This window comes from Schistocerca americana, chromosome 1 (genome assembly GCF_021461395.2).
Source record: "Schistocerca americana isolate TAMUIC-IGC-003095 chromosome 1, iqSchAmer2.1, whole genome shotgun sequence".
Taxonomy (NCBI): Eukaryota; Metazoa; Arthropoda; class Insecta; order Orthoptera; family Acrididae; genus Schistocerca; species Schistocerca americana.
The window spans coordinates 1119630511-1119654811 of NC_060119.1; the positions used below are offsets into that span (position 1 = coordinate 1119630511).

The 24301-nt window shown below is 39.8% G+C and overlaps 1 protein-coding gene across 1 annotated transcript in view; it reads left to right on the forward strand.

Annotated features, from left to right (window-relative positions):
- LOC124596812 (golgin subfamily A member 6-like protein 22) overlaps nt 1-24301 on the forward strand; it is a 267662-nt gene that overhangs the window by 178102 nt on the left and 65259 nt on the right. Inside the window, exon 9 of the mRNA XM_047135897.1 lies at nt 9124-9287. Within this exon, the coding sequence (XP_046991853.1) occupies nt 9124-9287 (164 nt within the window). The remainder of the gene's footprint in view (nt 1-9123; nt 9288-24301) is intronic.

Consider the following 24301-nt stretch of genomic DNA (forward strand, 5'->3'; position numbering starts at 1 on the left):
TCATCTCATTAAATTTCTACATTTTTTCAGTTTCTCCAGTTTTTATCTACAGTTCATAACCAATAAATTGTGGTCAGAGTTCATATCTGCCCCTGGAAATGTCTTAAAATTTAAAACCTGTTTCCTAAATGTCTGTCTTACCATTATTTAATCAATCTGAAACCTTCTGCTGTCTCCACATCTCTTCCATGTGTACAGCCTATTTCATGATTCTTTTAGTTTTAGGTGTGATTATGTTTTAGGTATGATTAAGTTATGCTAGTGCAAAATTTTACCAGGTGGCTTACTGTTTCATTCCTTACCCCCAGTCCATATTCACCTACTACTTTGCTTCCTTTTCCTACTATTGAATTCCAGACCCCGACAACTATTAAATTTTCATCTCCTTTAACTATCTGAATAATGTCTTTTATCTCATCATAAATCTCTTCAATCTCTTCAGCGTCTGTGGAACTAGTTGGCATATGAACGTGTACTACCATGGTAGATGTAGGCTTCATGTCTCTCTTGGCTATAATATTGCATTCACTATGCTGTTCATAGTAGCTTAGCCCTGTTCCTACTTTTTTATTAATTATTAAACCTACTCCTGCATTACCCCTATTTGATTTTGTATTTACGACTTATATTGACCAGACCAGAAGTCCTGTTCCTTCGGTCCCAAACTTAATTAATCCCCACTATATCTTACTGTAGCTTATCCATTTCCCTTTTTAAGTTTGCTAATGTACCTGCATGATTATAGGGTTTCACGTTCCATGCTTCGATCTGTAGAACACCAGTTTTCTTTCTCCTGATAATGACGTCCTCCTGAGTAGTCTCCACCCAGAGATCCAAATGGGAGACTATTTTACCTCTGGAATATTTTACCCAAGATAATGCAATCATTTAACCATACATTAAAGCTGCGTGCCCTCAGGAAAAATTACAACTGTATTTTACCCTTGCTTTCAGCAAGAACTTACTGTTAGCTAGTTCCTTTTAATTTTTTTATTTGAAACTTGGAAAACCACCTCACACTCTGGTGTTCTGTTCCATACAACATTCTTCTTTGACAGATTACTTGAACAGGGATTGTTAAATGATTGTATTGGCCAGCCACAAATTTTCTGTAATATCCAAATCAACTGAATACTGCTTTCAGTTGCTTTTTATTTTTAGGTGCTGGGAAATGGAGTTACTGCATCCACTTTCCTTTGATGATGTGACCTAAAAATGAGATTCTTTCTTCACAAATTCGGGTTTCTGTAGCTTTATCTCCACACTCCCTTTGTGAACAGCTTTCAGTACTTGAGCCATGGTTTTACAGTGTTTCTGGCTATCAGAGCTAGTAATAGATGTCATCTACATAAACTGTTACTTTACTGAGTAAATACATCATCCAAAATTTTATTAATAATGCTGATAAATACGTAAACAGATTGATTTACCCTTAAGTATACCACCTTCGTGCAAGAAAGCTGTATGAGGTCCAGATTCTTTAGCCAGACTAATAGTTCAATAACCAAACCACAGGTTACATCATGGGAGAAATATAGAGCCACAGAATTTTTGTAGGATTTCGTCAGTGTTGGGTAGCCTGTCACTTTTCTCAAAACCATTTAATTTAATTTTCTGGCATCCAAAGCTACTGTGATACCTTCATTCCTTTTGGCAATTATTATTAATAGATTGTTGCACCTACTGTTAGACTTCTCAGTTATGCATTTTATCAGCCTGTCTTCATATAGCTTCTTTCTTTGAAAATGTTATAGCGTATGTGTAAATGAAAAGAAGCTTAATGCTCTTTTAAATTTAGGTTACATCCAGACTGTTTCACCAAGCCTGCCAGGTTTATCAGAAAATACAACACTGTTTTGCATCAGCCCTTCCTCCAAATCATCACTTTGAATGGATGTTACATTCTCAATACTTGTAACTGCCTCTTTTATTTCTAATTGAATTTTCTCTTCATCATTTGTGCTTACTTGACTTGTGTGACCATATCCCTTTAAGGAAAAACTACTGCATACTGTTTCCATTTTTTCAAGAAAAGTTATTTTATATGCATTTTAATTACAAGCAAAACTAAATTTTCCAGCAGCAGAAACAATTTTGAAATCTATTTACATAGAAACTGTGTCCCTAAAATCATGTCTATGCTCATGTTTGGGATTACTAAATATTTACATTCTAGTTGTTGACCATTTAGTTCAATAGTTCGTACTTTGCCTCTGTATCAATCCGTTTATTTACCTTGTGACATCCATAGATCACATCGACCACACAAATTACAGTCTTTGGAACATTAACTGCTCCGACGAGCTTATGGTAAAATATACATGTATATAGAAAACTTGGGAACTGTTTATTACGTATATTACAATCCGTATCCAGAATCCCATATTGGTGACCCTGGACAAAAAGTTCTACATCTTCCGTGACTTCCGCGCCTGTCATATAGAACCTACAGGTTTCACGTACGACGCCATGGCTACTTCACCGAACATTCTTTACGAAGATTTGGAGGCCCAACTCTTACAACCAGGGCAACTCAACCCTCCGCCATCAGTTATTTCGCAGCTAACTGACAGTGATTTACGATCTGCGACAAGGATAACCTCTTCTTTAGCAACTCCACAACGACCTCAAACTGTGGATTCAGGTTTTGTTTTGCCGGATTATGCACAACAACAAGTGAAAAGTGAACAATCTACTAAATAGTGTGACATTCAATCGCTCGTACGAAATTCAAAGGGACCGAAATTTGCACACATGCTTTGGTTCCCTATGCGCCACATCAGTTACAGTAGTGCTGTGTGCAACACTGCCATTTGTGCAAAACACACACATAGTCAACTATTACCAAGCTGCGCCAGCCTCGCCTTCCTCACAAATCAGTAAAGACATTTTTATGTGTCCAGTTCGCCAGAACAAACCATCAGATCAGCGGCCCAGTTTCGTGACCACATGGGTACCAGTACCCTCAACATAGCCTCTTCACCCAGCAACGTTGTACTATGACAGTGCGACCCCCAACAGGTTTCATCGGTGTTTTATGGTCCTACCACGAAGGGTGCATGGCCAGTGTGCACAGCCAACTTTGACGCCGTCTCATGTCACTCATGAGTGAACACACGATGCCAGACGTCACTCTATGGGCAGTATGGTCTGCCAAGTTACCTACCGACCTACAGATGCACCTACTACTGCCACATTCTTTCGAGTTTATCGGTTCTCACCTACGCATCGCAGATCAGCTGTATGCACTCCTGCACCAGAGACACCCAGCTCATCCCCCATCGCTGTGTGACACTACACCTCCTGTTTACCGGCCATCTGCAGGCAGGGGCAGGGCCCACTCTGCTTCCATGCCTTCTGCGCCGCCAAGCAGTACTCATTCGCTCTCTCCTCTTTCCGAGCACTCAAGACTCACCCACGCTCCATACATCCCAGTTTATGTCCCAGAACAGACCAATGAGGACAAGCCTCCACCGCTATCACAGTCACTGCTACCGCCACATCTGGCTTATCCGTACTGTTGGTACCACAAGATTTTTGGGGCTCAGGTCAAGAAGTGCAGGTTACCTTGCCAACACTCAAATGCAGACTGCAGGAATTAAGTGACGCCAAGTCCTGCAGGGAACTTTACAGGCGTCCCCTAACATTGCACTCCATCCACTTGTCTCTCGGCTGAGCGGTCATTTATATGTGACAGACATTTCATCGCAGTTTGTCTACCTAATTGACACTGGCGCTGAAGCGTCTATCATACCTCGATCGTTGGCTCCTATCGACTATTCATCGATGGAGTCTCTCCTATGAGCTGTCAACGCATCAACGTTACAAGCTATCGGTTATGTGAAAGCGATGGTGCACCTATCCCCTTATCTGCGTTTCCCGTGGACCTTCTACATCGCTGACATCGACGAACCAATTCTCGGTATGGATTTTTTGTCCCATTACAAGCTCTCCCTGAACATAGTCCAGTGTTCAGTGTTACACCACCTGTCTAACACTCAGATACCGTGCTCTGGCACCCATTCTCCTCGTTCTGTTTCCGCCGCAACATGGGATTTAGTTCGTGAGTGTTCTGCCCTTGTGGTTAAGATTGTGACCTGTTTCACTAACTTACTTTCTGAATATGACTCAACGGTGCACCTCTGCCAGGAGAATAATGAGCTGAAACAATGCATTGCTCACACTTACAATGAGCTCGCTGCGGCCCGCACCTCGCTGTTGAAACTGCAATCTGCAGTTCTTTCACTAGATCGAACTTCATTGCCAAGCATCAGTCCGAACACCTATCAGGTTAGTTCAGAAACATTCATTGGGTGTGATGGTTCGCATTCAGTGATCTCCGTACTGCCCAAGTGCCCATTACGCACAGTGCCTCGTGTTTCAAACACTGTCTCTAATAACAGTCGCTCACGCAGCACGATCACACCCACTACGCAGGCAGCCGCCCCACTTGTTGATAAACATTCCCCCTCTTCCGCGTGCCAGCCAAACAACTTAGCGGCCATTGCTGTCCCTCGCACAATGCCAGTGCCTATCTCGCCCGCGCCAGTTGCCCAAGGCAAAGTTAACAACGAGCAGTCGCTGCACACCCCACTCCGCTCTGTGGTGTGCGTGCAACTGACCTCTACAAACAAGCGCACGTCATGCTCGAATAATAGGCATGTGATTTTTGTGCTGCCTTTTCCCGCTCGCCCTAACGGCTACGCCTCATCGCGCCCCACTTGTCCCAAAACTTCACATCAGAACAATGAGCTCGCTGCGGCCCGCACCTCGCTGTTGAAACTGCAATCTGCAGTTCTTTCACCAGATCGAACTTCATTGCCAAGCATCAGTTCGAACACCTATCAGGTTAGTTCAGAAACATTCATTGCGTGTGATGGTTCGCATTCAGTGATCTCCATACTGCCCAAGTGCCCATTACGCACAGTGCCTCATGTTTCAAACACTGTCTCTAATAACAGTCGCTCACGCAGCACGATCACACCCACTACACAGGCAGCCGCCCCACTTGTTGATAAACATTCCCCCTCTTCCGCGTGCCAGCCAAACAACTTAGCGGCCATTGCTGTCCCTCGCACAATGCCAGTGCCTATCTCGCCCGCGCCAGTTGCCCAAGGCAAAGTTAACAACGAGCAGTCGCTGCACACCCCACTCCGCTCTGTGGTGTGCGTGCAACTGACCTCTACAAACAAGCGACGGCATGCTCGAATAATAGGCATGTGATTTGTGTGCTGCCTTTTCCCGCTCGCCCTAATGGCTACGCCTCATCGCGCCCCACTTGTCCCAAAACTTCACATCAGAACGTTAACTCAGCTTCGTGTGCAGTTCTCGTTCTCTTCCATCACTGTCGGAATGACACACAAGATAATTACCACTGGTGGCCCTCCTATTAAGCACAAGGTTAGACGTCTCAACTCTATTAAGTTGTGCGTGGCCTGGCAGCAAATTAACGAACTTCTGGAGGCACGCATCCTACAGCTATCAGACAGCAATTGATCTTCACCAATTCATCTTGTCACCAAACATGATGGTTCTTTTTGAATGTATGGTGATTACAGACGTTTAAATACTTGCACTATCATGGACAATTACCCCGTGCCAAACATAAATGATTTCACTCATATGTTATCGGGTGCCACAATCTTGATTGACTGCAAACGTGCTTATCACCAGATTTCTGTATCGCCAGAAGACATTCCAAAGACTGCGATCATCACGCCACTCGGTTTGTTCCAGTACAACTTCATGCCATTCGGTTTGAAGAATGTGGCACAAATGTGGTAATGTTTCATTGACTCAATTTTACAACGATTCAAGTTTCGCATACCTGGATGACATATTCATTTTCTGAAAATCGACTGAAGACCATGAAGATCATTTATCCCAGGTCCTCCAGACTTTGGCATCCAACAGTGTCGACGTCAACAAAGAAAATTTCCAATTGCATCAGTCTTTTGTGACATTTCTGGGTTACACTGTCTCCACAGACGTAATACAGCCTCCCAAATCCTGTGTGGAGGCTATCACGTCATTGCCACCCCCAGCTATGTACAAAGAACTCAGACGTTTCCTTCGTACTATAAATTACTACCACTGTCATCTACCTTCTGCCATCGCTCTGAAGGCCCCGCTGACAGACGCACTCTCTGGCAAACAAACTTCAAGCATAAATCAGTCCGTTGGGCTCTTAAAACAGCTTTAGCTCATGCAGTCGTACTTGCCCACCCTGATCCATCTGCCGATTTGTTCATCACTACGGATGCCAGCGGCATCGCGGTCATGGCAGTATTACAACAGAGCAAAGGTGACACAGTTTCACCACTTTATTTTTTCTCCAAACAACTGTCTAGAGCACAGAAGAAATATTCCACTTTTTGATAGAGAGCTTCTGGCGGTGTACAAGGCCATCAAACATTTCCACACTGACATCGAGGACCGTCCTTTCTTCATTCTTACTGGTCACAAACTGCTGGCGGACGCCTTCTGCAACCCGCCAGAGGATCCTCCCCTCCGACGCTTCTGCCACTTCAATCTGGTCTCTCAATTTACTACAGACGTACGCTACATCAAAGGCACAGAGAACATCCCCGCTGATTTTCTCTCGTGGATCAATGCCGTTTCAAATATCGTCGATTTATCCGACTCACTGCTCTATAGGCTTCGAATGAGGACACTCAGGGTCTGCTCATGGAACTGCAGTCTCCACTTGTGTTTACCAAGGCTAAGTTCCCTGGCTTTTCAGACGAAGTGTGGTGTGACTCTTCTACGGGCATTCTGCGGCCTTTGCTCCCACCCATGTTGCGGCGACAGGTTTTCGACACCTTGCATAATCTCACCCACCCCGACATCTGAACAACCACTCGCCTTGTCACCAAACGTTTTGTGTGGAAAGATGTGAAACAGGACCGTCAAACATAGGCACACAGCTGCATTTCCTGTCAACGAAACCTCTCCACCAATTGGTAAGTTTGACATCCCTAAGGGGTGTTTCTGTCATGTACATATTGACCTTGTCGGTCCCGTGCCTCGGAGGGCCACAGGTATATCCTGTCCACAATAGACCGAATGTCTTGTTGGGTGGAAGCCATCCCCTTACCCAACATCACAGCAGAAACTGTGGCCAAAGGATTAGTTTCTTCTTGGATCACTAGGTTTGGCTGTCGGTCTACCATCACAGCCAACCAAGGTCGACAGTTCAAATCTGCACTTTTTAAGAATCTCTGTAATCTTTGTGGTATTAAAAAGATCCATACGACAGCCTATCACCCTCAAAGAAATGGTTTGGTGGAACGATGGCACCGCATCCTTAAAACTGCACTCAGGTGCCACGACTGTCTCTGGTCCAAGGCACTTCCTTGGGTGTTGCTGGGCCTATGTTCCACATTTAAACCAGATTTACACGGGATGATTTCTGAATTCGTTTTCGGTGAAAACCCGGTTTTACCTGGGGAACTAATTCTCCCCCAAGATCCTGGGGATTCCCCCTCCTTCCCAGACTTCATCGGAACGATGCGTGCACACTTTAGAAACACCCAGCTACACCCACCTGTCAGCCATTCCCCACCTGACACTTATGTGCTGACCACAGTCAGCTCTTGGTCACACGCCATGCTCAGGGATGACTCTGTCAGACAACCCTTACAACCACTTACTTCGGCCCCTTCAAAATACTACGGAGGGGCAAGACGACGTTCGACATTATGATAAAAGATTGCCTGCAAACCGTTTCTCTAAACAGGCTCAAGCCTGCCTTCGTAGACTCTGGCACCCCTTAGCCATCTCATTTGGACTGCCCGAGCACATGTTCTTTTGAAGAACGCACTAATGAGTCCATTCAACCTACGGTTGGGTTTTCTACATCCAATGATTCACCACCGCAGTCCGCGGGTTCCTCAGACATGTCATCATCGTCCCCATTCACAGGTTTTGAAGACATTTCTGGTACTAGAGATGCAGACGCCCAGTTCTTCATTTTACGTTGCAATGTGCCACCTGACCATGTTGACAACGTGTCGATTATGGTGTTAGATAATCATGTGCTTGTACTGTACCGTCACACATGAACTTTGTGCGACTCACAAAATGATATGTATGCTTGAGTGTTCTGATCAGAACAAGTAATTCTCGACAAAAGGTGAAAAATAAAACTACAGCACACATACAAAGTAATTTTGTTGCCTTATTTTTCAACTTTGATGTAAGGCTTACATGGCACTCATTTATGTCATTCTGCAATTTTAGCATTTGCTGTAGTCAATTTTCTCTTCTGATTTCTTATCTGTGACTTGTTTCTTTCTTGTTCCATTGCTTTGACATGAGCTGATCATCCATCAAGGACCTAATCACCTTCTCTTTACCAAAATGGCATCAAAATAAAGAAAAATATCTGGTTGCCATGAAGCAGCAAAATGACAGGCACCTGAAAAATTTAACTATCATTTGGAATAAGAGATGCTCTTATTAGCAAAAGAGGGGGAAAAGGGTCAGACAAATTGAAGCACAAGATTGAAACAGGATATCTTCCAGTTCTTTCCTTACTTGCTAATAAAGTTACAATTTAAGTTCAGTACTATGAAGCAATAAAAAATAATACACATTATTATGAATATACAGATTAATTTTACAAATTAAGTGCATTAGTATGAAAGTGTACTCTAGTATATTCCTTTCACCCTCTTGCCTTCTGTGATTGTGTTGGTGTAAGATGATCATTGGCAGTATTTTGTAAACTTTTCTATGACAACTCCTACATGTCATCACAGCTCTGTGGGTGGCTACTGTTTTCGCCTGCTGTTGTTAGCACTTCACAGTTAGCAACAGCGTTGTGAGCTGTCAAGGCTGTCAAGGCTAGAGTAGAGTACATGAACATTTTTCTGTTTTGATCCATTGCATAATTAGACTCCTAAGTAACATTCCCTTCTAGTGAAGGAACTATTTTAAACATCAAGACGTTTAGAATTCAACATCTGTTGTCTTTCATTTGTGTTGTTTTTCTCCTTTGGCGTGTCCTATTTGTTCTGGAATCAACAACAGGTAGGTATGCACTACTGTGTTAATATTCTTTTCTGGATTTGAATTTGTATGTACCTACATTCAACTGAAAGTCATTAATTCCTAAAACAGGCGAAAACTGGATAAAGAACTGGAAACTACCATCAGTCAGAAGATTGCAATGGAAAACTTGAAGAACGAATTAGAATTGCAGAAGAATGAAATCGAGAAGAAGCTAGATGAGACAAAGAGTGCTCTAAGCAATGCTAAAATGATGTCTGGTGACCGAGCTCAAGGTGAGTCATTCCTGTAGATTACATCTATCTTTTTCATCACTAAAAAGTGAGTAATGGTAACTAATACTGTAGACATGTGTAAAACTTTTGAGTATGTCACACATCCATGTTATTTTGACTTCCACTAAGTTTTATGTATACTGAACTCATCTGTAACATTTTCATCTTATTAGACCAGGGTTTCCCAAATTGTATTCTGCAGAACACTGGTGTTCTGTGGGGAGTGAATAAGTGCTCCATGAAAAACTGTTAATAACATGCAGTTTTTTTTTTTTTTTTTTTTTTTTTTTTTTTTTTTTTTTTTTTTTTTTTTTTTTTTTGAAATTTTGACAATACTAATAAATTTTTAAAATTTTGTAATAGTTTCTGTGTTATTAGTTATGATTTAGAACTGAAGTAATCACTGAATAAACCAAGTTTTTCTCATCTTCTAAAAATTTTACCAACCTTCAAAATACAGGTGATTAATCAAAGCACAAGGATTCCCAAAGTGTTCCATCATGGGAAAAGTTTGACAACCTTGAATTAGACACTAGTTACAAGACATCAACATTAGAATTAACATAGTAAAGCTTTTAGTTTATTACTTTTTGTCCAAGAAAGTATTTCACATTTGTGATGGTCTATTAATTCATTTTAAACAAACACAGACTGTTTCACAACATTCATATCATCTACATGTCATATTCTCATCCCTACATATTACAGGCCCTTACGTATTTGCTCAGGTACAATTGATTTTGGTGAAAAAATACAAATATGCTATTCTTATCTCATTGAGTAAAATAGAAGTGGCATTCCCTAAGGTTGTCTTATAGGCCCACTGCTGTTCTTTCTCTATATAAATGATTTAGGAGAAAATCTGAGCAGCTGAATTAGGTTTATTGCAGATGACGCTGTCATTTATTGTGTAGCAAAGTCATCAGAAGATCAAAACTAATGGCAAAACAATTTGGATCAAATATCTGTATGGTGTGAAAATTTGCAATTGACTCTGAATAATGTAAAGCGTGTGTCCATTCACACGAGTGCCCAAACAAATCCAGTAAACTTTGGTTACATGATAAATCAATCAAATATAAAGGTTGTAAATGCAACTAAATACTTAGGAATGTTTCTCAATGCAGTGGGATCTTCTTGTGAAACTTCATTCTCCAAATCATAATAAAATAAAGGAAATTGAACTTGCACGGAAAGATACAGGTTCAAGAATTGTATAATAGTGGACTATTGTGAAGGTGGTTCAGTCAACCTGTGACAAAGCAAGCTGGGATATTTTTACTTCCCCTCTTTTTTTGCCATCTGCCGCCTTAAATTTAATTTTGGACTAATTATTATTAACATATGTGGGTATAATCTCATTTTTATAAAAGAGAAAGGTTGGCCCTCACTTTTACAGAATGTAACATCAGATCTAATTTTGTGGGTAGTTTTATGTTGTTGTTGTTGTGGTCTTCAGTCCTGAGACTGGTTTGATGCAGCTCTCCATGCTACTCTATCCTGTGCAAGCTTTTTCATCTCCCAGTACCTACTGCAACCTACATCCTTCTGAATCTGCTTAGTGTATTCATCTCTTGGTCTCCCTCTACGATTTTTACCCTCCACGCTGCCCTCCAGTACTAAATTGGTGATCCCTTGATGCCTCAGAACATGTCCTACCAACCAATCCCTTCTTCTGATCAAGTTGTGCCACAAACTTCTCTTCTCCCCAATCCTATTCAATACTTCCTCATTAGTTATGTGATCTACCCATCTAATCTTCAGCATTCTTCTGTAGCACCACATTTCGAAAGCTTCTATTCTCTTCTTGTCCAAACTATTTATCGTCCATGTTTCACTTCCATACATGGCTACACTCCATACGAATACTTTCAGAAATGACTTCCTGACACTTAAATCAATACTGGATGTTAACAAATTTCTCTTCTTCAGAAACGCTTTCCTTGCCATTGCCAGCCTACATTTTATATCCTCTCTACTTCGACCATCATCAGTTATTTTGCTCCCCAAATAGCAAAACTCCTTTACTACTTTAAGTGCCGCATTTCCTAATCTAATTCCCTCAGCATCACCCGACTTAATTAGACTACATTCCATTATCCTTGTTTTGCTTTTGTTGATGTTCATCTTATATCCTCCTTTCAAGACACTGTCCATTCCATTCAACTGCTCTTCCAAGTCCTTTGCTGTCTCTGACAGAATTACAATGTCATCGGCGAACCTCAAAGTTTTTATTTCTTCTCCATGAATTTTAATACCTACTCCGAATTTTTCTTTTGTTTCCTTTACTGCTTGCTCAATATACAGATTGAACAACATCGGGGAGAGGCTACAACCCTGTCTTACTCCCTTCCCAACCACTGCTTCCCTTTCATGTCCGTCGACTCTTATAACTGCCATCTGTTTTCTGTACAAATTGTAAATAGCTTTTCGCTCCCTGTATTTTACCCCTGCCACCTTTAGAATTTGAAAGAGAGTATTCCAGTCAACATTGTCAAAAGCTTTCTCTAAGTCTACAAATGCTAGAAACGTAGGTTTGCCTTTCCTTAATCTTTCTTCTAAGATAAGTCGTAAGGTCAGTATTGCCTCACGTGTTCCAGTGTTTCTACGGAATCCAAACTGATCTTCCCCGAGGTTGGCTTCTACTAGTTTTATGTATGTAACTGATTTTCTAATTTATTTGGACTATTCCTAGTTAGTATCTTTTGTTGTAGGGTGACATCAGTAATTGTTTCGAAACTTAAATTGTATTGTTAACATATAAACAAATAAATATTCTGTACTAATTATAAACATTTGGAGGAACAACTAATAGTATTCTTAAAGGATCTACTTGGCTCTATTTGAAAACATGTTAGCAAAGCCAGCCCTTAATTAATTCCAGAGTAATTAACAGTTTTGTCAAAAGTATTGTTTGTGTAACAATATTTGTTGATTTCATCATTTAAACAAACAGTTTGGCCTGACCCTTGTAGTAGAAGAAAGTGTTAAAAAGAATGAATTTTTCGATGTATCCAGTTAATGTAATGAGTTATGTTTTAATTGTCATTTTTCTAAATTAAACATCAAACAAAGTGTAGTTTCAGCAGCTATTATTGTGAGGATATATAAGGGCCCGATTTTTGGTCTTGAGACAGTCAGTCCACGGCCAAGTTTCAGATGTGAAACCTGTGTTGGTTAGAACAGCAACAATGCATCAACTTAACTGTGAAATAAATGTAACAGCCGTATATTAAAGCAATGACAGTGTCTGTTAAATATATTTGAAAGACTGTGAACTGTGTGGTTAGGTTGTTACTGCTCGTAGATGTTCAACAGAAAACTGTTGTAGCAGTATGTGGATGTTTGCCTGCAAACTATTAATGAGGCTTATCGAAAGTTAAAACAATAGTGCACTGGCCATATAGCTGTTTGTTATTGGGGGGTTGTGAACACTGAAAGTAAAGAACTGTGAAATGCAAGTGTGCACCTGTCGGCTACATTATTTACTGTAGTCACTGTCGAAATTACAAACCTCATTTTTTCAGCCAGTGTAGCAGTACATTGACACTGAGGGCAACCAACAAAGAAATAAAACAGGCGAACATCACAAACCCTCTGCCGTGCACTAACATGTGATTTGCAGAGTAACCATGCAGATGCAGGTGTAAGTGTACAACAAAATATAATGAATTTAAATTTCAGAAATAAGAGGAGTTACCCCTTGTGTTGATCTTTTAAATACTGCAAAGCTTCAATCTCGCTGTGTTTCACAGCAACACACAAGGCAGAATGGGAGCTGCAACAGATGGATGGACTGTCCAGAGGCACTGTCAACTAAATGATGCGTCATTATGTTGGCTATTAGGCAGTAACTATGTAGAAAGTCAGCACCCAGAATGGGGACAGTAATAACGATGACTGTGAAGGTCTATAGAAATGTGTGATGAAGACCTAAGCCAAGGGAATGGGTATGCATCCCATTAGTAGGGCTAGCTGAATTGTTGGCAGCAGTGATTGGAGAGGAGAGGTGGAGCTAGGATTGAGGGAACAGGGAAACCAAGGTCATTCAAATCCTGGATGAATAGGCACTTTGTACTGGTACAGCAACTGGACCCATCTATTTCCAGTAGCTGCTGGCTTTTGGGGGCCAGGAGCAAGGGCGTTTAGAATTTGTAGTTTTCTTGCCAAACCTCTGATAGTACCAGAAAGCTGCAGTAAGTTCATGGTTGCTGTCGGAGGGGCAGCTAGAACCATGCGAGAGATGTGGCTATTTTTGTCGGGTTTGCGTGACTGGAGGTAAAGTGAAGGTGGGTGATGCTATGGGGAAGTGATGCCAACGTGGAGCTGAGGTGTGTCAAAATCTGGTAGATTTCAGGGACCTGCAAGCTGGATGGGAGATTGCTAGTGTCACAGGCCAGGTCTCAGAGCGGTAGACAATTGCATTGCCTAATGATAAATGGGCATGCGAGGCCAGGGCAGCCTGTATGGAGGCAGGAAGGTGCAATTTAGAAACTGTCCTTCGGGGAGGGTGTGCAGTTCAGCGAGTGCTCTGCTATTATCCAGCAACAGAGATGGGTGTTTTTTGCTGCACTGCTCATACGCCATCAAATTGCATGCCCATTGCAACTCCAAAGGTTGTAAACTGGAAATGATGCGCTCTTTTAGTTATTGTAGCTGCCGGAGGAGGGTTGGGTGTTAAATAATGTCACAGGCCTGGGCATTGGTGCTCGGATTGAGGTGGCCGATTACTACACCAAACTTTGTTGCATCACTCATGATAGAGCACCCTGAAAAAACTGCCTTAATGGAAGCAAATCACAAATGTGGGTTCCATGGATTGAAGGGGGGTGAAAGGGCAGCCACACTAGCGGGAGGAGATTCTTTAGGGTTGGATAGTGCTAGGCATGTGGCTCTAACACTTAGCTGAGCCATACTGTTCTGTAGTGCTGACAGTTGTGTACTGAGTTCTGAAACCTTGGAAGTGTTAGTGAGCACTGGGGTGGGAAGGTTAATGAGAGGTTGTCAGCTAGGACAGCCTATTAGACATGACCGAATGACTGCTGCGGTGGTGGGGATGTGTGGCACTTAACAGTGCTTGCAGCATGTCGCAGTATGTGGTATGGTGCTGGCAAAAAAATATTAGAGGAGACAGAGTGGGTAGGACACACACAAAAGTACAGAACACTGCACAGTAAAGTGGTTACTGATCTGATTGTGTGGTACCGAAGTGTTGGATGGCATGCACAGCCCACTCAGCAACTGGTTAGGCTGATGTAGGGGGGGACAAAAGTACAAGCTGAGGGGGGTCATGGGCAGGGAGAGTGTTGGGGTGCTGTTAGGGTGCAGTGCGCAAATGGAGGGTGGTGAGTAGGGTGGCAGGCAGAGAGCGAGACTTGGCGCTTGTTTTTAGACTGGTTCACCAGTGAAGGAAAGACTTAATGTCCCTGCTACTCTTAAGGGAATGCACATTTCTAGGTGTACACAAATTTGGAAAGAATAAATAACCGTTAATGAAACATACGGAAGAGAACATACGAGCTGGTTTCACGATATTTTTTTCTCAAAACTAACTGATGCAACAAAATATTCAAATTTCGAAATTAAAAGATTCCATTGCTCATGGGGGTGTCTTTTAAACAGGGCAAAGCTACACACAGGTTACAATATTTTGTACAGCAATGTGATGAATCGGATGAGCAATTACTGAAGGGGAAATGTCACTACAATATATTGTTGGAACGACGTTCAAACGTGTGAAATAGGTACAAAGAAAAATGAGGAGGGAATTGGGATAAAGACAAACTTGCCTGCTGGTGAAGGGTGCCAGCAGAATTGGACAAAATAAACTTGTTTCTCAGCACACTTGCCAGTGAAGAGATATCAGCGTGGTGAGGAATGAAACAGTAATTTAAGTCTCTTGGTGCTTCTGGTACCCACTAAACTTCACTGCACTGATAAACACTTTAGTGCACTTGGTAATCCAGGTGCTGTTACATGGGGCAGATGAACCAGGCATCCAGCATCAGACTTTGCAGAATCACAAAAAGACCCTTCGAGGAAACACAGCTCGACAATGGGGCATGGGAAATGTGGTAGATTCTCTCTCATTTGCCGGGCACTGTGGAAACGTGGAAACTGAATACAGGATGCAATGACAAAAAGTCCCTCTAAGAGACTCCAGTTCGTCAATACTGTCTGTGCCACCCACCCACATATTTTAAGCACTTCAAAAATGTATGTTTGATAGTGAACCTATGAGAGAATCCTGGCCACCTACTGGTAGGCATGCCGTAATGAGAGATGTAAAGCAGTTGCCTACCAGCAGGTGCCTAGTACTCTCGTCATGGGTTTTCTTTGTACCGGTTCATTTTTAAAGTGCTCAACAAATGTGGACAGGTGGCACTGGGTTGTTGGTGAGCGGGAGGGCCTTAGTGGGGCCCTATGCTGTTTTATTCATGCTTGTGTCAATGTCGCATCTGTCAGTAATCATGCCACAAGAGGGCACAAAACAGGAGGGATCAAAAAATATAAGCACCCTTTGCTGCTCAGGTCGTGTTAACGTTTTATTGAATGGTTTTGAATGGTACCTTTTGGTTCCACACTATACGCTAGAGAAAAAATTAGTCACACTGCACTCTAAAGAGCCGTGATCACATTCAGTGAGGGTTGCTGGCTCACAATGTCTTTAGAGAAGAGTTGAAGCATCTGCTGGGTGGCAGCAGTGTCAGACATGTCATCACACTGTAAATAAATGTAATTTTCAACTGCAAAATGTGTTGGAATCAACACCTCAAGGAAAGGGATGGTTTCATTGACACCCTTTATACCACCTTCTGAAGCCTTTTTGTGTCAGTTCAGAGCAGAGGTGTACCTGAAAATTTTTCGTGGAGCGCACACAAGAAAACCATGTGATCTCACATCTGAGTATCAGGGTTCTAAACTCCATTGACACATCCATGAAGACATTTGGCAGAATTGTGGTAAAATTTGGTGCCATTGTGATGTCATTAAACCACTTTATACATCACATAAACTTCTGAGCTCCGGTCTTTCTGATCTTGTTGCATGCGTCGACATATTGCTGTTTGAAGCGTTGTCAAGCTCGAGGGTGATGTCACAGGGTGCAATGCTTTTGCGTCATTACAGTAAAAGATTGTAGGCACCTTTGAGCCATATTTCAAACTTATACATCGTAATTATAAATATTTACAGGGTTTTGAAAAAGTGATCCTTACTTCTGTTGGATCTTGTAGAATGTTTGCTGCAGCTGTTCTACAGCAGTTTTGCTATTGTGTCCTCAAATGCCTTGATAATGCGTAGTTATATTTTAGTTGATATCAAGCTAGGTTCTGTAGTTATTACAGCAAAAAACTAGCTGAAATATGTTATGATGAGTTGCAAAGAAAGATGTCCTTCTCGCCTGTACTTTTTTGAGTTCTTGACTCGAGCTTCCTCCCTATTCAACAGGATTTTTAAAAATACTTTCCCCAGAGAGTATTAAGCAAATGTAAAACATAATTTAAAAAATGACAGATTTGAATATAAGTAGAACATGGGCACATTTTCCCTGTACCTTTGAATTGTCATTATTTTTAGAGCCTTATATGCTCACATTGCATAACCAAGTGTACTTCTTTAGGTGGTTTAGAACATGGTTTTTCTAATGAAAATGGTGTAAAAGACTTTGCAGGAAATATATTTGTGTAAAAGTGACCTGAAAATACCAATTTTTGGCTTTTTTGCAAAAATCATGAATACTGTCTCCAGTTTATAAACTCTTTTAAAACAATAGGGGAGCGACATTTCTTATGTGAAGACCTTGTGTTGGCACGTTATCACATGCAAAGGTTGAGGTTTATCACTCAGTTATTTCCAGAAGGTCTTCAAGGCAAGTTGTAGATTCTATGAAGCTGCAGTTCATGCACTGTTTCATACTGACTGAAGTAAAATTTCATTTACACATGCTCCTGTGCTAGGCATAATGTCACATGTTTTTAAATCCCAGGTACAATTGTTGTCAGTTGCTGATGTCCATTAATGTTGTTGCCCAGTGTGGAATCATATACCATTTAATATCACACCCTCCTCCTACCTAATAAACATATTGGCCTGTTTAATGGTCCCTGTTGCCTCTCTGTATAAGGTCATCCCACACCAAGTGGGCTGGAGGTTCTCACATGACCATCATGCATTTTGATGAAATTTTGTGTGAACATTTGCACGTCTTCCCAATGAACACTGGTACAGTTTCACGATCATCAATTCAATACTTACAGAGATATAGTCATTTCTTTGACCAGATAACACAGCTTTCAACAGTGTACCCCTGAGTTTTCAGTAAATTTTGAAACATAGTAACTTGGAAATATTTTCTTAAAAGAAAAAAAAACAGGCCATCTTGTACAACTTTTTCCTTTTTCTTGTGAGGAATAATAAAAAAAAAGATCTCACAGGCAATTTCCATGTACATAATCTGAGGCAAAGGCAGCCAAAAATATTGCCACTTGATGAGATCATCATTGAAAGATGTCTGTGCAGTCTATTGTTCATGACTGACTTTTTCGTAATCTTCAGAAAATGCCTGCACATGCAATGCGGTATCTAATTATTCATGATGTTCAGACCATGCACTAGATGAAGCTGATACTTAATTTTAATTAGCAGTATGATCTTGGTGTTCGAAAATTTAACTGCGGACAGTGGCTGCAAGAAAGTCTCACAAGAAAGGATTAGAACTACTACCTCTTTATCTCTGCAACAGCGCTACTGTAACTGACTGGGAAATACCAACTGTTTCATTCACCTTTTGTAACATATCTAATGTTTCTTTCCATTGTGGGAAAATTACCTTTTGCATACTCCTTGTAAAAGAGGAAAAAGGATTATGAATTAATATTGTGTCGAGAATAAAGTCGTTAGACAGAACATGAGCTGAGATTGGACCGAGATGAGGCAAGTAATCAACCATAGCCTTTTCAAAGAAATTATCTCAACATTTGCCTTAGTAGTTTTACGGAAACAAGGAAAACCTGAATCTTGATGACAATTTTCAACCCCCATTGTTCAATATGCATGTCAGGTGAGGTAATTATAGTGCAGTTTCTCTTGGTTAGCTCTTGCTGACAAAGATCTCATACACATATGGGAGAATTACTTTCTGTATAGCCCTTGTTTGATGTAGAATAACTTGACTCGACTGGTCTGGAAGAAATGGTCTGTGACAAGTACCTACAGTTACCTTCTACATAATGCATTTGGCTTATTACTTTTGCCACTAGTTTGTTATTGATAAAAATAAACAGTAGGACTAATTACATGTCATCTGCTTCATTCCAAACATATTTTTAACTCCTAGTTGTTATTTTAAATGTTCTGTTTATTGATAAAATTGACTTTAAAAAGACATTTTCAGAAGTTACTACATCAGTCTCACAAGAACAAATGGATAACAGCAAGTAGAGTCCTCACAAACCTTAGATTAGTTCAGCTCCATGAAAAAGAGCTGTAGTGAGTCAAAGTTCTCAAGTTTCTATCATAGGTCCAAACATATTTATAGGAAGTAGGAAGTCACTGGTTTCTGCAAAAAAAGTTATTTAATGACAAAACAATTTAATAATGTACAACGGAGAGAATAAAAGAAAAGCATTCTGTGACATATAAAAAAGTGAAACAAGGAGAGACAACTGACACTGAAATTAAACAAAACAAATGTCATGAATTTCAGTTTGAAGAGGAAAAATGACACAGTCAAATAAAATGTAGGTGGTCCCTTCACATACCGTGTAACAAATACATTATTTCTAGCAGTAAATTTTGATTCTTAGTTCAGGTGGTATGAACACACAAAGATAATTGCAAACAGAACTTCATCAAGTTATGCCCTGAGCATTCTAGTCTGTAGAGAAAATGCACAAAATATGAAGACAGTTTTCAAACTGCGGAAAGAGCCATAAGAATAAATATAAATAAAATAAAAGTCAAGCTCTTGTAAAGATCTGTTCAATTCATTGGGGATTTTGCTGCCCCCTGTGATTATATTTACCAGTCAGTTGTAAACATAAAAATAACATGGATAATTATTGCACAAACAGCGCTTTTCATGACCACGGAACGGGATGTAGACTCAAATTTACCAAGAAAGAATAAACATTTTCTACCAAGGAATTGAACCATACAATAAATTGTCAAAAGAGATTAAAGAAAATTGCTAAAATAAACTCATTGCAAAAGGTAGTTAAAAAGTTCCTGCAATACATTCAGTTCAATGAAGGATTACGTAGCTTTTTTATTTGTGTTACATTTTTTACTGAGCTGTTGTATGTTCCTAAGTGCCTTTCCTTTATTTTACACATTATTCCAGCCAGAAAGTTCCGTTGTTATGTATATGTGACCTACTTAATTTTTGTTGTTCTTGAATTGTAATCGCAATGCGTGTCCAGTATCCTTGTAGAAGTGATCTAAGGATGAATAAAACTACTACTAATGACTCCTCAGATCATGAAATCTAGTCAGTCAGTCGACCTTTATAAGTCCTCATCAGCTTCCTGGCATATGGTGAGCATACAGTTTCTTCATCTTTGAGTTTATTTAGTCAAATACGGATTTTGTTAAAACATGCACTTTTGTGGTGGCAGCAAATACAGGCATTAACTGAACCAAAATGAGTATACCCCAGACTTGAGAATCGGAGATCTCATTGTCTGGCTGAAGAGGGAAAAGGATTGGAGAAAATGAGACTTTAGTAGTTAAACAGGAAAGTCACCCAGTTCCCAGATCATTGGAGATTAAAATGAATAGGATAATTTTCGTTTCCCTCCTGTCTATTATTGCTGTGCCCTGGAAAGACTTATTTCCTTCAACACTTAGCCTTCTCATGGAAGCTGAAGAAACTTAAGTTCTGAAATCTAGTGCTGGGGTCACCTTCTTTTCATATCTGTGTCTGCTGCCACTTGCCAAGTCTAATATTTTCTCATGTTTTTATATGGCAGTGCAAAAAATGGTTGAAATACAAATAGTAGCACGAGAAGAGTCAGTTGACTGGTCACATAGAAGAGCTTTGAAACAGTGGATAAACACACAAACAATGATACCATACTTGTCTCCCACACTCAACATCCAACCACAAAAACATCCAGTTTGGCTCGTCTGTTGATGTGCCAAGAAAATTGGGATTCTGCTTTCCAAAAAATCACTGGAATTCAGGAAACTGTTTTAATCACTCGGTTAGATCTGTGATATGAATAATCTGAGTTTGTCCAGAATTTCTAGTGGAGCTTCAGCTGTGATGGGAGGAACCAACAAAATTTTGGAACTTTCCTGGTATTTCTCAAATTTCTCCAAAACTACATGTTTCATTGAAAAAGTCATGGTTACAAGAAATGTACAGAATTAAATTCTTTGATTGAGTACCAAGCCTTTGCTATTTGATTAAATTTTCGTGCAGAAAAGCTATGTCTGAAAATGGTGTTTTTTCATATGTTTTGAAAAACACATTTCATCTCTATAAGACATGCAGCATCTGAGAATGGCCACTTTGATGCAAAATTTTATAGAAGAAAAGTTGTAGAGCATCAAATTATGTTTTCAAAAATCCAAGAAAGTAACAAAAACCTCTATGGTAAGTAAACAGTCATTATTATGTTATAACTAAATCTTGTGGTTACCAACCACTGACAACTTTCTACATCCCATTCAATGAATTTTTCCAATATTCACCTTTTAATTTTTGGTAGTGGTACATGCTCTATAATCTCAAAGTTACTGAGATAGCAGTTTTGAACACCATGAAGTTACCAAAATAATATTAATGTATAATATTACAAACATGACAAAAATTTGTATACAGTAGTGCTAGTGAAAAGATATATGTTAAGTTTATTATTATTTTATTAATAATAATGCAACTTAACTCAGTTAACGTTTAGCTTAGCACCATTACATGCTTAGAAGATGAGAATGGAGATAACATTAACTCTAATTTGTCCATTGCTTCTGTATTCATAGCCCCAGTGAGATCTCTTCTTCCTTCTTCCAAAATATCATTGTCAATGTCACTATTTATCAACGTCAGTAATAGGTGTGTCTGTTGGAACATTGTTGCAGAATTGGCATTTGCATTGTTCACAAACGGTGGTACACTTAATGCTGTCTTTCCTGCAGGAACAGCCTCCATGGCACCCTGTGCCAAATGTGCAGTAAATTATTTTAGACGGTTCCACAGGTGTTGCTTCTTTAGTAGTAGGAAGTGGAAAGAGGCCAAATTTTGAATTCTTCCAGCCCCATTGCAGTGGATGTAGTGAGTTGATTTACCAAGCTTGCATCTTCATTCTCAGAGAATGCCATCAAACAATTGCTTCCGTATAAGGTAAAAAGGTGAGGTTGTATGATGTTTTTGTTATATATTTTTAATGATTTTATAGCAAAGCACAGTTAATGGCTGTGTGTGATTTTCACAGTACAAGACTGCTGTGAACTTCTGTCCAGCCTCTTCACTCTTTATCAGCAGTAGCACTGGAATTGCTGAATATCTCTGCTACTTTCTGTAGGTTTTCATCATCCCTAGTGCCTTGAGGAGTTTCAGTTTTCCTTAGCTGAAAAAAAAGTAAGTCATATTGCAGCCACTGAAGGCTTGTAGGAACAGAATGTTGTCTTTTGATAATTGAGACAACTTGAAATTTAGGGGGCTGTGGGCTGTGTTGCCTTGTATGCCTTTGCCTGGCTTCAGTAGAAAAAAAGCTAGGCTACAATGGGGTTGAAATGGTCAGAATTACAAAAGATCTGTGTCCTCACCAATAACAACATATGTTGTAATAATAAATAAATAAATAAAGTAACAAGTATTACTAAATATTATTAAATATGCACATAAAAACACTTTTTAAATTGGTGTAACATGATTGTGTTGTTATAAATGTTCTGTAGGCTATCAGACTGTTTCTTACTTCTTCAATTGAAGCTGCAGGCAGCGGACTCCCAAGTACACCAGTGCATGTCATAATTAAGAAAATCTTCCTTACTTGGTTTCAGTTGAATAAGAAATACTTATTACCGGTATCAAATTTCCTTCTTATTTGAAACGTGTGATAAAAAATACTCGTAGCCCCTCATCCTCCACACGACACTACTTAACAGAACTTCTACATACAAGAGAGTGTGCAAAAACAAAATCATGTACAAAAAATGTAATGCTTTTTTTTTCCCCATTTGTCTGCGCCTTACCGCGCATTCATAATTAATGTCTTTGCCAACGCTTATGATCGATTGGTGTTACATTTTTTTGTTTGTTAATAAACCTTAATTTCATGATATCCTGGGGTATTTCACCATGTACTTATACAATTGCCCCACCACTGTACGTTGACATGTTATGGAGACATACAGTGTTGTTTTTGTTTATATATATTTGCTGATAGGGGTCAAAGCCCTTTATTTATCAGCTTCCCTTTCGTTTAATGGAATAGATATGTCAGCTTATCCTGTGTATGTTAAATTTTTAAAAGAAATTAAAAGATTATATACATAATATGATAGTCCATTACATATTTGAATTTAGCACACTAACAGTAATGTTCAGTTCACTTCATTCTCGCTACCGGGTTTCGCGCTGGCGTACTGTCCGATCTTGCGGCTAGGAGCTAGATGCTAACGGTCAACATGCTAGATGCTAACATCACACATGTGTGCACTTGCTTTTTTAGTTTTGATTTCACATTGAATGTCACACTTTCACCTGAATATCACATATCGAAGAATTGCCGTGGCAATCATCTTCATTCTGGGTGCAATGGGTGTGCATTTATTGTTCAAAATCCGATGCTGTGGCAGAAAATCTCAGTTTTTATGGCCCGGATGTCATTATTACCCTTCGTACTTGCATTTTCAGCGGAGAGAATCCCAACCAACAGCATCTGTTGATGAGGTAAGGACCTGCTCAAACAACTATAGTTCAATTATTAAAATGTCAAGTGTTGTGAGTCACAATACTCAGAAATTATTTCGTTGCACATGCATGTTCATGTCGCCACACTTGACCATCCACTTGTTGAAAGACACTTATAGGCATTCAAAACATAGTATAAATTGTTTGCCCTTAAAGTTCATTTTTTCGTATGGAATTTGGTTTCCAATGAAAATTCATACAAGTGTTGAGCTACAGCAATATGCATAACATGATAGCTTATACCTATGGCTGACATTCCCTCCAGCACTTATATTACGAACATGAATTTCTTAAGTTTTAAAACGTCAAAAAATTTTCATTAACTGGGTTCTGTTACTACAGTTTATTTGTTGGTTTCAACTTCTCTTCGTTCACATCACCTGTACAAATTAATTACACATCACATTATTAGGATGCAATACATGGGTATGATACACTTATGCTTCATTTTAGAGATAGGCTTTTATCTCTTACAGGCACTCATTTCTTAATTAGGTAGAGGAGGGAGGAAAAAAATTGGAAATAGGACTAAAACATTGCGCATTGCTGGCCTAACTACGCTTGGCGACACCTCCTTGTTTGGGAGGGCAGAAAGGAAATACTCATGTACTGGTTCAAGGATTTATGATGAAATGTTACTCGTACAATGATGGACTAGTTGCCAAGGAACTTTTGTTTCATTGAAATACTGACTAATCATTCATGTAATATCGTGTTGTTTCTTCATGTGCTAGTGCTGTTTACTTCAATTCATGTGTAGCTTAGTGTGAAACATGACATTTTAACCATCATAGGATTATTTTTTTCAAATACCTGGAAATGTCATTATTCAAGCTTTCATGTGACATGATAAAATTAATTGGTTTTTGTAAAATCTCACACTTAGGGTTTTTTTTTTAAGTATTGGGAGCAGCTCAGTATATTTTGACACATTCGATTGTTTTAACTTGGGACATATTGCACACATTCTTAATACCTGTAGGACTTGTCTTCTCAAATTTGGAAAATAATAAAGAGTTGCAATTTTTTCAGTACATTTGTGTACTCCATAATACCCCTGTACTTCATGTGTGTCTCTTATAAATTTGTCGAT